This window comes from Urocitellus parryii, chromosome 1 (genome assembly GCF_045843805.1).
Source record: "Urocitellus parryii isolate mUroPar1 chromosome 1, mUroPar1.hap1, whole genome shotgun sequence".
NCBI lineage: Eukaryota > Metazoa > Chordata > Mammalia > Rodentia > Sciuridae > Urocitellus > Urocitellus parryii.
In genome coordinates this window covers 63,521,863-63,535,578 of record NC_135531.1, presented here as the reverse complement: position 1 = coordinate 63,535,578, position 13,716 = coordinate 63,521,863, and the positions used below count along the sequence as shown (strand labels likewise).

The 13,716-nt window shown below is 38.6% G+C and overlaps 1 protein-coding gene across 1 annotated transcript in view; it reads right to left on the bottom strand.

The window, feature by feature from the left end:
• The window catches only part of Cmya5 (cardiomyopathy associated 5), a 94,244-nt gene that overhangs the window by 17,744 nt on the left and 62,784 nt on the right, over window positions 1–13,716 (bottom strand). Inside the window, exons 7-9 of the mRNA XM_026415259.2 lie at window positions 10,081–10,230; window positions 6,868–7,014; window positions 5,013–5,160 (exon numbers count right to left, since the gene is read on the bottom strand). Coding sequence (XP_026271044.2) covers window positions 5,013–5,160; window positions 6,868–7,014; window positions 10,081–10,230 — 445 coding nt within the window. The remainder of the gene's footprint in view (window positions 1–5,012; window positions 5,161–6,867; window positions 7,015–10,080; window positions 10,231–13,716) is intronic.

The window sequence follows — 13,716 nt, the reverse complement described above, 5'->3', positions numbered from 1 at the left end:
GGGACAGGTTGAGTTTCCATTGATTAAGATTTTACTTACAACCAGGAGGTGCATGAGATTTTTTTAAATGATCAAAGTCAAATTAGATTTATTTGGAAAAAAAAAAAAAGATTTCATGTAGAAAAAGCCAAATGCCAAGAACGCTGGGAGGGGATCATCTTCACATAACTCACTTTCTCAACAACTGCCTGTGGATGGATATTACAATTTGGATCAAGAAAAGAATACCATATAAAGATCTATGACTAGAATTTTGGTCCAATCATGACAGTGGCCCTTCTGTCATTGTGAAGCAAGCATGGAGCAGGTTATAGCCCCACAAGCTGTTGGAAGCAGGAGGAAGATGATCTCACAAACCCAGCCACAGAGCCCACATCCTCCAGGGATGCTCACACTGCAGGGTGACCCGGGGTCGGGGGGGGGGGTGGTCCTCCTGGCCCCCATAATCTTGGCCAGCACCAGGGAGCAGGAAGCTCACTCCCAACTACTTTGTGGAGTATTGAGTCTCACAGATTTGTCATTCAATGCACAGCTTCTCTCTGCACGGCCCACACAGCTAATCCCTGTACTATATTTCTCTCAGTTTTCCCTCCTCCACCCACACTTCTGCTGACTTCTCTCCACACAGGAGAGACAGAACAGCTGAGGAAACAGCAGAGCGGTGGAAAATTTTTGAAAGTGTTTTGAGCCCACCCAACCTGAGGAGAGCATTCAAAGAAAAACAGGAAGAGGGAGAGTAGGAGCTCCCTGGGCCCCCGCACACAAGCAGAAGATTGTCACTCTCACCCACCTCCAGTCCCAACAGGGGCCAACTGCTGGGACCAAGCCTCAATGCCCACATACAAAAATATGCAAATTTTTGGGGAGGATTATGGAAGGGAGGCAACTGCTCAGCTATTTCAGACACTGCATCACGGAACTTGAGGGCACAGTAGGCTCATTCCATTCAAACACCTACCGTAAGAGTTCAACCAACACCTTTGGTCTTAAATTGGAATATCTAGAGGCCATCATACCTGCAGAATGAATGCAGATCTGAAGGTGGATATGATTCTGTTCTGGCAACCAAAATTAAAGTCCCCAATCTAAAGGACAATTAATGCCCTCCCTCTGAGTGAGTGAATGAGTGTGTATATATGTGTGTGTGTGTGTGTGTGTCTGATTTAATATTACTCATCCTTTTTCATTTCCTTTCAACTGCTCTTCCTACACCAAACAAGAGCTTTTAAGGCTGCCTATATTTTCAGGGATTGGGGGTGGAAAAAAGATGGGAACTCATTTCGGTTTTGCTCCCTCTCTCTTGGCTAGAGATTCCAACAGTTGAAGAACAAAAAGTACAAGGACAGAAAGAGATTGGTAAATCCATTCACCCATTCATTTATTCACTTACTTGTTCTGTATGCCTCTCTTCACCTACTTTGTGGTCTAGGCTCCACTGAACTGAGCCACGTCCAAAAGAAGTAATCTTTGATCTGCCTTACTCCCTTCAGTGACCTCTGGATCAATTTTTGGATCCGGTTTAGTATAGAGATTTTCCATGGAACCCAGAAATTGTATGAAGATTATATGATCAAAGAATAAGTAGGATTGTAAATGTTTTTCTCTATAAGCATCCAAAGAAAGATTTCTAGCCCACACATTAGACTAGTCCTATCTCTACTTTGTTGGCACAATTTATTTATTTTTTTCAAATTATCCTCAAAGCTAACCTAACTTTTGTTATGGTCAGTATTATGTATTTGATACTAATTGAAATATTTACCCATTCAAATAACACATATTCGTTCAGTAGCTACAGTATGCCAGACACTGTCTCACTCATTGAGGCTGATTTTGCATAATGATCGTTTAAAGGAGACAATAAATGAGTGGGATCAGACAACCCTTGTCTTGATGTTCTTTCCAAGAGTGAAAAATAAAAAAGAAGAAGAAGAATGTGATCCTAATACATGCAAAGAAACTAGGAATTGTTTCCATTTGACAACTAGAAGTGATCAGCTTATAGTTCTTTATTTATGAATTCTACTGTCTGACTGGTTCCCCATAGCTAACCTCTTACAGACTGAGCTCTATAGATTTTAGCTGACTAGTTCATATTTTATAGTTTTGAAACATCAGACCCTGGAGGGATATTTTAAAGTTGGTTGTAAGGACCAGATGGGTCAGGAGATCTAAGATACACATTTATTTCCAAAAAGCAGATTTTTTTTTTCTTTCATCCTGAACTCTCAGATTGGAAACCAAGGAGATACAAATGAGTTTTGTAGTCCTGGGTCTCTGTCTCTGAGATGAAGGATGAACCTCTGAGCTGCCTCCTGTCTGTTGAGGCTGGCCTTGTTATAAGACTTCAAGGCCTGTATTGATGAGGAATGGATCTGATGTAGTGGATCAGCAATAGACTTGGCAAACAAACAGGGTAATAATTTGTGGCCAAGAAAATTTTGCTTGCTTCAAAAACTATCTATTGTCAGATTTAGCAGAGATCCAAAGACTGGAAAGCCACCTCTGGACCATGGGTTGGGTATACCGTTGCCCCTCCTAGTACTAAGAGTCTTTGAGCACATATTTTAAAATAACTCCATCTCCAGCTCAACTTCAAACTATCAACAGGGCTCTGCATGTGAACTTTCTCTTAACTTCTAAATTTGCTGGATTATATCTACTTGCTGACAAAAGATCTTTGCATTGTTCAAAACTACTATAAACTACGTATCCAACCCTTCATGTGCTCTCTTACAACAGGAAAAATAAAAATGAAATCACTGGCAAAGTCTCAAATAGAATTTTCAAATAGAATAAACCAATAACAAGTTTTATGTTTCAATAAGTTCTACTTTGGTTTTGATGAAATTGGTGGATGACATTTCGGCCCCCCAACATGGTACTGAAGATTAAGCCCAGGGCCTTGAGCATGCTAGGCAAGTGCTCTTCCACTGAGCTACATCCCCAGCCTGATCCACCCCTTTTAAAATAGTTTTGAGATCCTTAAGATGATCAGGCAAAGGAAAAACTTCAATCAAATGAGATTTGAATGGTGGTACATTATCTTTTCATCTCTATGTTTTTTGTGTAATAAGGAAAACTAAAGATGTACAGTAACTCCATTTGTCAGGCTGTTGAGGTGTGTCAACTCAACCTGCATAATGAAAAGAATTTACAACTAAAGGAAAGAATAAGACAGATCTGGTTTTGAATCCTAACTCCAAACTCTCCACTTAATACCTTGGCCAAATCATCAACATTCTCTGATGAGACAGAGATCACTGCCTACCTCACAGGACTATGGAGAGGTTAAATGAGAGCAAGTACAATTGCTGGCACATTGAAGGCTATGAGTGGATACCACTTCTCCTTCCTTCTCCCCTTTTCCTTCTCCCTGTAGCCATGTTTATGAGATGACATCACAGTTCCCTCAGAAACTAGGTCTCAAGTTTTCCAGATTTCTGCTGATTTAAGTATCCAACTGTGCTGATATGATTTATGCAAATGCCAACTGGGGACGGGTGCCATAACAGAGATGAGTCATTTCACAGTACTCCTTAACAATCTGATCTTGCTTCAGAGAGAAAGGGCTTTCCTCACTGATGGTGGGAAAAACTGCCCTGAGATATAGGCACTCCTGAAATAAGATTCTCATAGTATCAGGGGGACTTTGCAGGTAAGATCTAGGACTCCCCCGAGTGATGTGAAACAAGTGAACAGCTTGAACTTTGAAATCTGACAAAATGAAATTTGGATCCTGATTGCCACTTGCTAGCTAAGTAGTCTCCCAAAGTGTCTCTCCCTGGGTGCTTGTAAGGATTAAACGAAACAACATACACAAAGCACTGAGACAAGCAATGGACACAGAGGAAATACTCAGTGAAATTCAATGATTCCCCCCCCCACACACAGCCCAACCTACTGTTCTTTCCTGGCCAGAGGTCACCTCTCAGCTATCTGTTGATTCCTCGGCTGTCTGTTGATTCCTGAAGCCTGCCTTCCAGCAGTCAGGGCGTGACCGAGATGTCTACTGTACATTTCCTATGATCTCACTTCTGCTGCCTACATCCTTCCCCTATGCACTCCACCCAATCCCCATCCATCCTTTGATCACTATTTTATAAAGCCTGCCTTCTACTTGAAAGCACTATGATTATTGCCCAGTCATAGGAAATCTCACACCATAACTAAATAACTAGCTGCTGATTGATCGTGAAGTTAATCAAGAACTTAAAGAATACACTTCATTAAAAAGCTGTCTAATTTCTTACTACTATCCCTCATTTCTATATCCTACCAAAATAGTTTATCTCAGTAAACTTGGTAAAAAAAAAAGAAAACCAAAATATCTCTTATCAAAATATAATTATCAATAATAATATTGGTCTGTGAAGTTGTTCTAAAGCCAGGACTTTGGAGGTTAAGGAAATACCACTTCAGAGGTGAGCTAATGTTTACCAAATGCCTACTGGATACATGGCTCCTTATTAATAAATTTTGGCTTCATCATTTTAGTGAGAGAGCTTCACTCTTTTTTTTTTTTTTACTAGAAAAATCTGTAGATTTTTCATGTTCTTTGGAGAGGTAGGTATGTCTCTGTGATAATGTATATGTAATTAGCTCCTTTATGATACCAATACATCATGGAGGCATTCAGATTTACATTACACACGAGTTCAGTATTAGTTTCTCCAGTTAAGTGGTACCTATTCTTATAGAGCTAGTAAAAAGTGCATAAAATATGCATAAATTTTATCTAATGACTCAAGTTAAATATACCTCACAGAACGTCCTATCTTATTAAAATTCACATACATTTTTCTTACAAGGGAGTTATTATTCTGCATTGTAGCATGTGTTTTATTACAAACTTGGAGTTCATTGATGAATAGTGATGAAGCTGCAAATCAAATCAACAGCTTAGTTAGTTCAGCAGGATTTGAGGATGCTTTTCTCTCTTGGTGAGCTTAAATTCAGAGGGTAGCTTAGAACCTGAGCCACTGCCTGGGGCTCTGGGCAAGCTCCCTTACCTGAGGCCCTCGCCTTCAGGAGAGTGCTGTCTGCAGTACTCCAGAGTGTAGGTCTCCGTGGCCTCTGGGTTGGCAGGCCGCCATCGGATTATAGCCGTGTTCCAACATACAGTGCAATCCTCGGCCCGAATCACAGGGGTTGAGGGTGCTGCAGAAAGAGAAGGAAATCATTCACGGAGCAATGCCATCTCTGCTTCCCTGTCACCTGGGAAGAATGGTTAGGCATGATTTTATTTTAAAATTTTTATCAGAAAATTTATTCTGGTCTGAAAACCTCAAAGAGATTAAAATTTATGTTATGAAAAATCTCCCTCCTCTGCCTTCTAAATTTCCCAGTTCTCGCCCATCCCAAACAGCCTTGACATTAATTGCCTATAAATCACACCCTGGTTTCTGAATACATCTCCTCTACAATCAAATAAAAACCAAATAAAAATCAAAATGCTTGCCCCTCTCCTTTTACACAAAAGTTAGTCATGATCTTACTCCCAGCATGTTCTCAATAAATGTTTGTTTTAAAAGGAGAGAAGGCAGGGTAAAAGGCTAATGGGTAGGAGCAACCTATTGACAGTCTGATGTGGAGACCTGCTGCAGCCCCCTGGGGAAAGAGTTCATCATGAGATCGTATTCCTGCTGGGATGGCAGCACTTAAAACATCTTGGATTCTCTATTACAGTTTGAATCTTGAATGTCCCTCAAAGGTCTAAATGTTGAAGGTTTGGTCCCCAATGAAGCAGTGTTCAGAATGGTCCCCAATGAAGCAGTGTTCAGAAGCAAGATTCAAAGAGTGATTGGATCATGAGAGCTCTTGATGTCAGCAATGGATTAGTCCACTAACCGGCTCACAGCTGATGTTTTATTGTTTGTTTTTGGAAGTGATAAAAACTTTAGGAAAGGGACTGGGGATATGGCTCAAGCAGTAGCGCTCTTGCCTGGCATGCGTGAGGCACTGGGTTCAATCCTCAGGACCACATAAAAATAAAATAAAGATGTTGTGTCTACCTAAATCTAAAAAATAAATATTAAAAAAAAAACTTTAGGAGATGGGGCCTTACTGGAAGAAGCAGGTCACTGGAAGTGTGCCCTGGAAAGGTATATCTTGTCCCCAACCTCTCCCTCTGCTTCCCAGCTGCCATAAAGCAAGTGGCTTTGCTCTGTGATACCTTTCCCATCATGATGTTCTGCCTTACCACAGGCCCAGAAACATGGAGCCAGCAAGCCAAGGACTGTAAGCTCTGAAACTGTGAGCCAAAATACATCTTTCCTCCTTTAAGTTGTTTTTCTCAAGTATTTAGTCACAGCAATGAAGTTAACAAAGTCTCCCAGCATCAATACAATGACACCCAAGCTTCTGGCCTTAAAAAGCAGAGCCTCTGTTATATTAGCCTTTCTCGCCTCATGTCTTTCCTTATTTTTAAGTCAAAGAAACAACATCAAACTTCTAATAATATCCTGCACATTCCATCCTGTTTCCTCCCTTGATGTCTCCCGTCATATGTCTCCTCTTCAAGAGGAATGTGCTTCCTTAACACATGACTTCCTACTGATCCTTCAAAGCATTTTAGGCAGGCATCAGCTCTAAGAATCATTCCTTAACCTGCCCCTCCCCTGGTTGTCTTGGGTACCTCTCTGTAGTGCTCACATAATAACCTGCACATACCTGGATCGTGCCTATGATCTTCTGTTTCTCTCTCCCCGTCACTTGACTCTGAGCTTCTTGCAAACAGAAACTCATCTTACTCACCATTGTATCATTCAGCACTTTGCTGAACACCCCATGTAACAGGTACTTCATTAATACTAGTTGATCTCAATAATCTATGAAGCTTCGTAACACACCTTTGTATCCCCTTACCTGTTCTAAAAATTGCTCTTTCACTGGGTAGGCTACATCCAGTGAAGTTCACAGCCATTACCCAGACTTTATAGCATCGGTCAGGTTCCAAATCTTCAAAAATGCAGTAGCTTTCTTTCACTGTCAATCTGTATTCTTCTACCAACTCTAGCATAAAACACAATCAGAAACTCTAGGGTGTCTTACAAAGTTAACTAGACATTATAGTTTTTGAAAAAAGCAGTGTCTATTTTTTTAGTAGAATAAGCAAACCGTTATTATTATTATAACTTTATAGATATCATTGTGATAATTAGCTCCTTAGAATACATAAGAAAGCAAGAGCATTTGATAGGGACATTTAGAATGACATAGTATTACTTGCAAACATTTATCAGAAAATAATAGCATTTTAGTAAAATTCTGAGCTTCATATACCACAATTAAAGTAACTTATTTCAATAGCAAATATTAAAATTGCATAAAGTTTATGTTAGCCTAAATCTCAGTAACACATTCTCAAGAAAATTCCTAAGAACCAATACCAGCATTTCACAGGAGTAGATAATAAAAAAGGATAACCCTGTGTTTTCTAAACCTAAAATGTTACAAAGCATTTCTATGAATTTGTAAAGTATTTTTGATATTCAGTATGACTTTCCAAGTTTCAAACCCTGGTTTCTTCTCAGAATTCCAGAATTCTCTAAACTAGATCTTTCTATAATTTATAGAAATATGTAAGTGACTTTGATGGGTCTTCACTCTTCTAAGAATTAACTTTGTTAGATCAAGATATTTCCCTTTTAAATTTCTTAAACGATTTTCCTTTCATTTTTCAGTAAATGTTACTCAATACTATTCTGAACACCTGCCCTGTTGGGCCAAACTGATTATTTTTAGTGAAACTTTCTGTCCTTTAAAAAGGATAATTTTCTTTTTTAAATTAGCCTATGATGATTTCAGTTACCCTCCCTTTTGCTCCTGAATGTCATATCTTTAAAATTCCTTCAGTTAAGTGGCCTTTGGGTAGCAGTGGTACAGCACTTGGCTAGCATGTATAAAGGCCTGAGTTCTATCCTCAGCACCACAAAAAAAAAGGATAGATAGATAAGAAAAGAAAAAAAAAATAAAAGATTGTGCTGTGTGCGGTGGTGCATGCATGTGATCCCAGGGGCTCGGGAGGCTGAGACAGAAGGACTGCAAGTTCAAAGCCAGACTCAGCAAAAAACAAGGCATTAAGCAACTCAATGAGACCCTGTCTGTAAATAAAATACAAAACAGGGCTGGGGATGTGGTTCAGAGGTCAAGTGCCCCTGAGTTTAATCTCCAGTACAAAAAAAAAAAAAGAATCCAGATTGTTTCTTTAAAATAAATTTAGGAGCTTGTCAAGTTAGCAGGTCTCTTCAATTGCCTCTCTCCAATGTGATATAGTTCAGGATAGCTGGTTCAGTTCAAAAAGATGTTCTAAAGACTAATACACTAAAAACATTTCCCCCATAACCCAGAAATTGTGACTGAGTTTTCACTGCAGTCACTCCATTAGGCCCTTCTTTTGACAATGCACATATGTTCCTGGAGACCTTATCATACATAGCACAGTATCATAGCTCTGATACATATGTATGCTCTGATACATATATCATCAGATAACTGTCACCAGCACAGTTCAAGGCATTGAACACTGGACAGGGAAGTGTTTGGGATAGGGTGAGGTGATGATGAAAACAAAATACTCTGAGCAGTAACTATTTATTAAGAGGGGTTTTGAAGTGCCGGGATGTCTCATGATAGAGCGAGATATAAAAAGAAATGAAGTATAGAGTAAAAAAATAAATACATAGACAAACAAACATAAATAAAAGTTTTTGTTTATGAGTCTGAATAAAATGTGTTTGTGTCCTGCCCTTGACATTTACAAATTGTATAGCCTTGCACAACTACCTGACCTCAGATCAGTATTCTCATTTGCTAAAGGGGATGTAACACACACTTCCTTGTGTTATGACAGGAATATAGTTAACAGGTCTTCAACTAAATGGAAGTCCTTATAAACAGACTTAGCCAAATTTATACTATGGTTGTGTGTGTGTGTGTGTGTGTGTGTGTGTGTGTGTGTGTGATTTTTTTCTGTATAAAATTATCACATGACATTTCACAAGACTTAAATATTAATAACAGGGAAATAGGTTACAATTCATTCCTTATGACAAATTGGACTCCTGAGTTTTGTAACAGTAAGTCAATCCTGCCACATGCTCATCTAGTTTCCAAGGTATGTGAGCCTGTCTTCAACAAGCAACACAGAACACCAGCACACGCAGTTCTGATTCATCAGGAAGTACAACCCTCAAATGCCTGGTTTCCAGGTCTTCCTAGAAGTCCTACTGAGCAGAGAGATCTTTTCCAAGGCTCAGTTTGTAAGGCATGCTATCCACTCACCCCAGTAAGCACTTTCACTTCATTCCACACATTAACTTGGGACATGGGGAGACTACCCGGTGCCTCAAAGCCTCAATCAAACTAAGGTTTGTTTGTGTCTTTTGTCAAATAGATCTGAAAAGCTGCCAACCATGACATCCAACACTGCATCTGTACTACTGTTACTGTGGAGGACAGAATCCTGTACACAGTCCATTTTCCTCTACAAAATGGGACATGTTGCAGCCATCTTTCAGACGTCAGTACTGGTTAAAACTTTGTTTTCCCTGAAACTCTGGTATGTTACCACCTTTCTGACAACGAGAATCACTTAACTGTTCTGTTATTCTGAGAGCCTGAAGTCAAATTTGAATCTCAATTACAAAATTCATGTTGACCATTATGGTGATATTTATGTGTTTTTTGTTTTCCTTGATCCTGATTTCCAAATTTTGCCTTTCTGTTATTATTTTATTATGTGGTCATTGAGTTTTTGTTAGTATTGTTTTGTAAGTAGCTACCGATGCTTTGTGAAAAGAGTCATAATACATATAGATTTAAGTACTTCATCTTTTTTTTTAGAAAGAGTGAGAGAGAGAGTGAGAGAGAGAGAATTTTTTTTAATTTAATTTTTTTTTTTTTTTTTTTTAGTTTTTGGCGTACACAACATCTTTGTATGTGGTGCTGAGGATCGAACCCAGGCCGCACACATGCCAGGCGAGCGCACTACCGCTTGAGCCACATCCCCAGCCCCAAGTACTTCATCTTAAGATGCCAAAATAGCACCTGCATGTGTATTTGTGTTTGCAATCCTACCGTTCACTTCTTGGTCATCTTGAGGCTCCTCCATGCAGTACACCTGGAATGAATCGATGACATCTTCCTTGTTCATGCTCCAATAAACTGCAATTGTGGTGCTGGTGGCAGAATTTGGTTCCTGAGGTTCTAGTCTAGGAGGCTGTGGAACTGGAATATAGGTACAACTTACTGTAACTAATGATGTGTTGAACTGGAATATAGGTACAACTTACTGTAACTAATGATGTGTTTGTTGATTAGCTGCTCTGCAAACCTTACTTACATTTATGGAAAAAAATCAAACAAAATAGAAATACATGGAGTTCCTGTTTCCAACACCCAACCTCAATTATAATCACTGTTATACAACAATCACTGTTACAGTTGAGTATGTATTCCTCCATAATGTTTTCTATGCAGTTTATATGTGCACATATAATACACAAAATGGGTCCCAAACTGGGATCACTGGATAATACTCTTCTGTAGTCCTATATTTGAAGCAATAAAAATACAGGTTAGAAGATATATCAAATGAAATAGTTTTCCTTTAAAATAAAAAGCATTCCTTTGCTAGATAACCAATGCTATATTGTTCTATAGCAAGACAGAGTCTAACTGGGGCTCGGTGGTGCATGACTAGAATCCTCCCACCCTCAACCCTACCAGCTCGGGAGGCTGAGACAGGAAGATCTCAAGTTCAAAGGCAGCCTCAGCAAAAGTGAGACACTAAGCTACTCAGTGAGACCCAGTCTCTAAATAAAATACAATAGGGCTGAGGACGTGGTTCAATGGCTGAGTATCCCCGGGTTCAATCCCTGTTACCTCCCTTACCAAAAATATAGAGTCTACATTCATAATATACAGATCATTGAAAACCTTTGTAGAAGGAGTTGAAATATATTCAAGACTGAAAAAAATATCAAAATACACTTTCTGAAACTATGATCCTATGTTTTCTTTCCAATATAGCTATGATGGCTGATTTTTTAAAAATTTATATATAAAAATTACATAGGAAAAAAAGTCCTATATTAATTGAATCAGGTATAAGTTTTAGACATAGTATAATTTTGTTATTCTGAATTTAAAGACAATAATATTCTCAAGCGTTTTACTAGGGATTTTTAAAAGTTTATAATTATTCATATTAAGCCTTAATGATATAAATAATACCATAAATCAAGCTCTATGCAACTCTCTTCTAAAATTTATGACAAAACATTGAACATATTTTATAAGTTAGGGGAAAAAGCTATTCCCATAGTTTAAAAAAATATATCATGTTTTAAATTTTGTGTGTGTGTGTGTGTGTGTGTTTTCCTCAGCCAACCATTTCCTGAGAGATAAGTTTACTGAAATAAGATGGACCAAATTTCAAAAGAAAATTTATTGAAAGTTGACACTAAAGGAAAACAAAGTTTAGTTCAATAAGAAGGTTAAAATAAGAAAAAAAATAAGTGGATCTAAAGAATGTAACAAAAAGATAAATTGAAAAGATTCATTCAAGATAAAGAGCTGAAGAATACATAGTTATAAAAAAATGAGAAACAGGATAGAAAAAATGGTGTAGTTCATAGGCTTCAGAGCAGAGAGGCTGGCCAGAGCCCCACTTACTAACTACATTATCTTAGCCTCAGTTTCCCCAGCTTTAAAATGAGAAAACCATCACCTCCTAGGACTATTGTAAGAAGCAGGATATTGTGTATGGAGTGCTTAACAAATACGCCCAACACATAACCAGTGGTGACTGGTTCATGAAGGCAAGATGGCCTTGGCAGAAATGCAGCACATGAAGGGAAGAGGCAGGAATTTCCCATAGATGGAAGTTGAACCTGGGCCCCAGCACTTGGTAAATCATGGCAGCCACAGAGGGAAGACCTGCTGAGGCCCACCTGGAGAGCCCCGCCCCAAAGGCTGGCAGTGGTTCAGACACTTATACTATCTTTGACTTCATTGTTTTGTCTTCCCCACAGAAAATCTGTGTCACATGCTACAGGAGCCCATACAGACAGACAGTTCAGTAAATCCTCATGTTACCTAGATTTACGGAAGAGATGAACAGAATGCTACAAATATTGTCCATTGTCTTTGAAGCAGTTCTAGGGAACTCCTTGAGGCATGAGCAGTGAAAATGCTCTCCAGTCCTTTCTATGAATTGCACATTCATCTACATTTGCTTTTTAAAATAGGTAATATCTTTTTACTCTTCTCTCTTGGGCAACTAAACAAACTTAAAACAGATAATTGGTCCTTCCAAAATCACCTAATTTTAAGAAAGAAACAGATACAGGAAATTAAAGCATGTAAACTAGAAATAATTTTGTTCCTAATGTTCTCCTACCCCCCAAATAATTAAAGTGAAAACACTTTTTTCAAAAATAGAAAATACTTTCACTTTTCAAAGTATTATAAGATGAAAAGAGGAATATGGATATTTCATAAATGTGATCTAATAATGGCTGGATTTGCAATTCCTATGTGGCAAATGAACATCAAAGACCCAGATTTTTTTATGTTAGTAATTCCCTTTACACTTTTGTAGTGATGAACTTGAATAAGTGTGTTGACAAAAACAAAAACATCAGAACAAAATGGAAGCAGAGGGCTTCTTTACCAGAAGATAAGGTACTGGACACAGTAATCACCGCATGGATTCCTTCTGTCTGATGGGATGTGCCCATAAAGAGCTGTCACACACAGAGAGATAAGCATTCGTCAATTTGGACTTCAGTACCTGTGACCAAATACAGATTTCTGCTCAACTTCACTTCCAAAAAGCCTCCAGGAGAGCAGCACTATTCACAATAACCAAGAGGTGGAAGTCACCCAAGTGTCTATCAATGGAAGGATATATAGATGAATGGACAGATGGACCATGAGCAAAGTGTGGTATATACAAACAAAAAAAACGTTATTCTATCTTATAAAGTTCTGACACATGCTACAAAATGAATGAACAGCAGGATAATATGCTAAGTGAAATAAGCAAATTATAAAGAGATAAATTACTATATATGATTTCATCTATATGAGGTTCCTAGAGTAATCAAATTCATAGAAACAGAAAGTAGAAAGGTGATTTCCAGGGGCTGGAGGAATGAGGGGAATAGGGAGTTGATGTTTAGTGAGTATAGAGTTTAAGTTTTGCAAGATGAAGAGTTTTGGAGGTAATGGTGGAAAAGTGATACGAACGTAATTAATGATACCTGTACAAATAAAAATGGCTGAGGTGATAAATTTTATGTCATGTATATTTAATTGCAGACTAAAAAAAAAAAAAAATCCTAGGAGTCAGAGTCAAGGAACGCTAGCTATCACTAATCCCCGTCTACCTCCTTTCTCACAGCAGTGCGTTCACTCACTCTGCCTCTGTACTACTGGGCTAAGACTCTGAAGCCAAAGTCCCCATGACCCTCCCAACCAACTGCATAATTTTGGAAAATACATTGCTCCATTCCTCTCTTTTCTCATCCAACAAGTGGGAATATCAACAAAGGTTGATATCAACCCCTGGGGCTGTTGTGAGATTAGGTAGTTGGCTATGCTCAACAGTCTCTATAGTACTCGGCCTCCTGCAAGTTATGGAGCATATGCTAGGATCTGCTCATTCTCATGGGAAAGCCCCATGTTTCCTCATTCTATCTGCTTAGT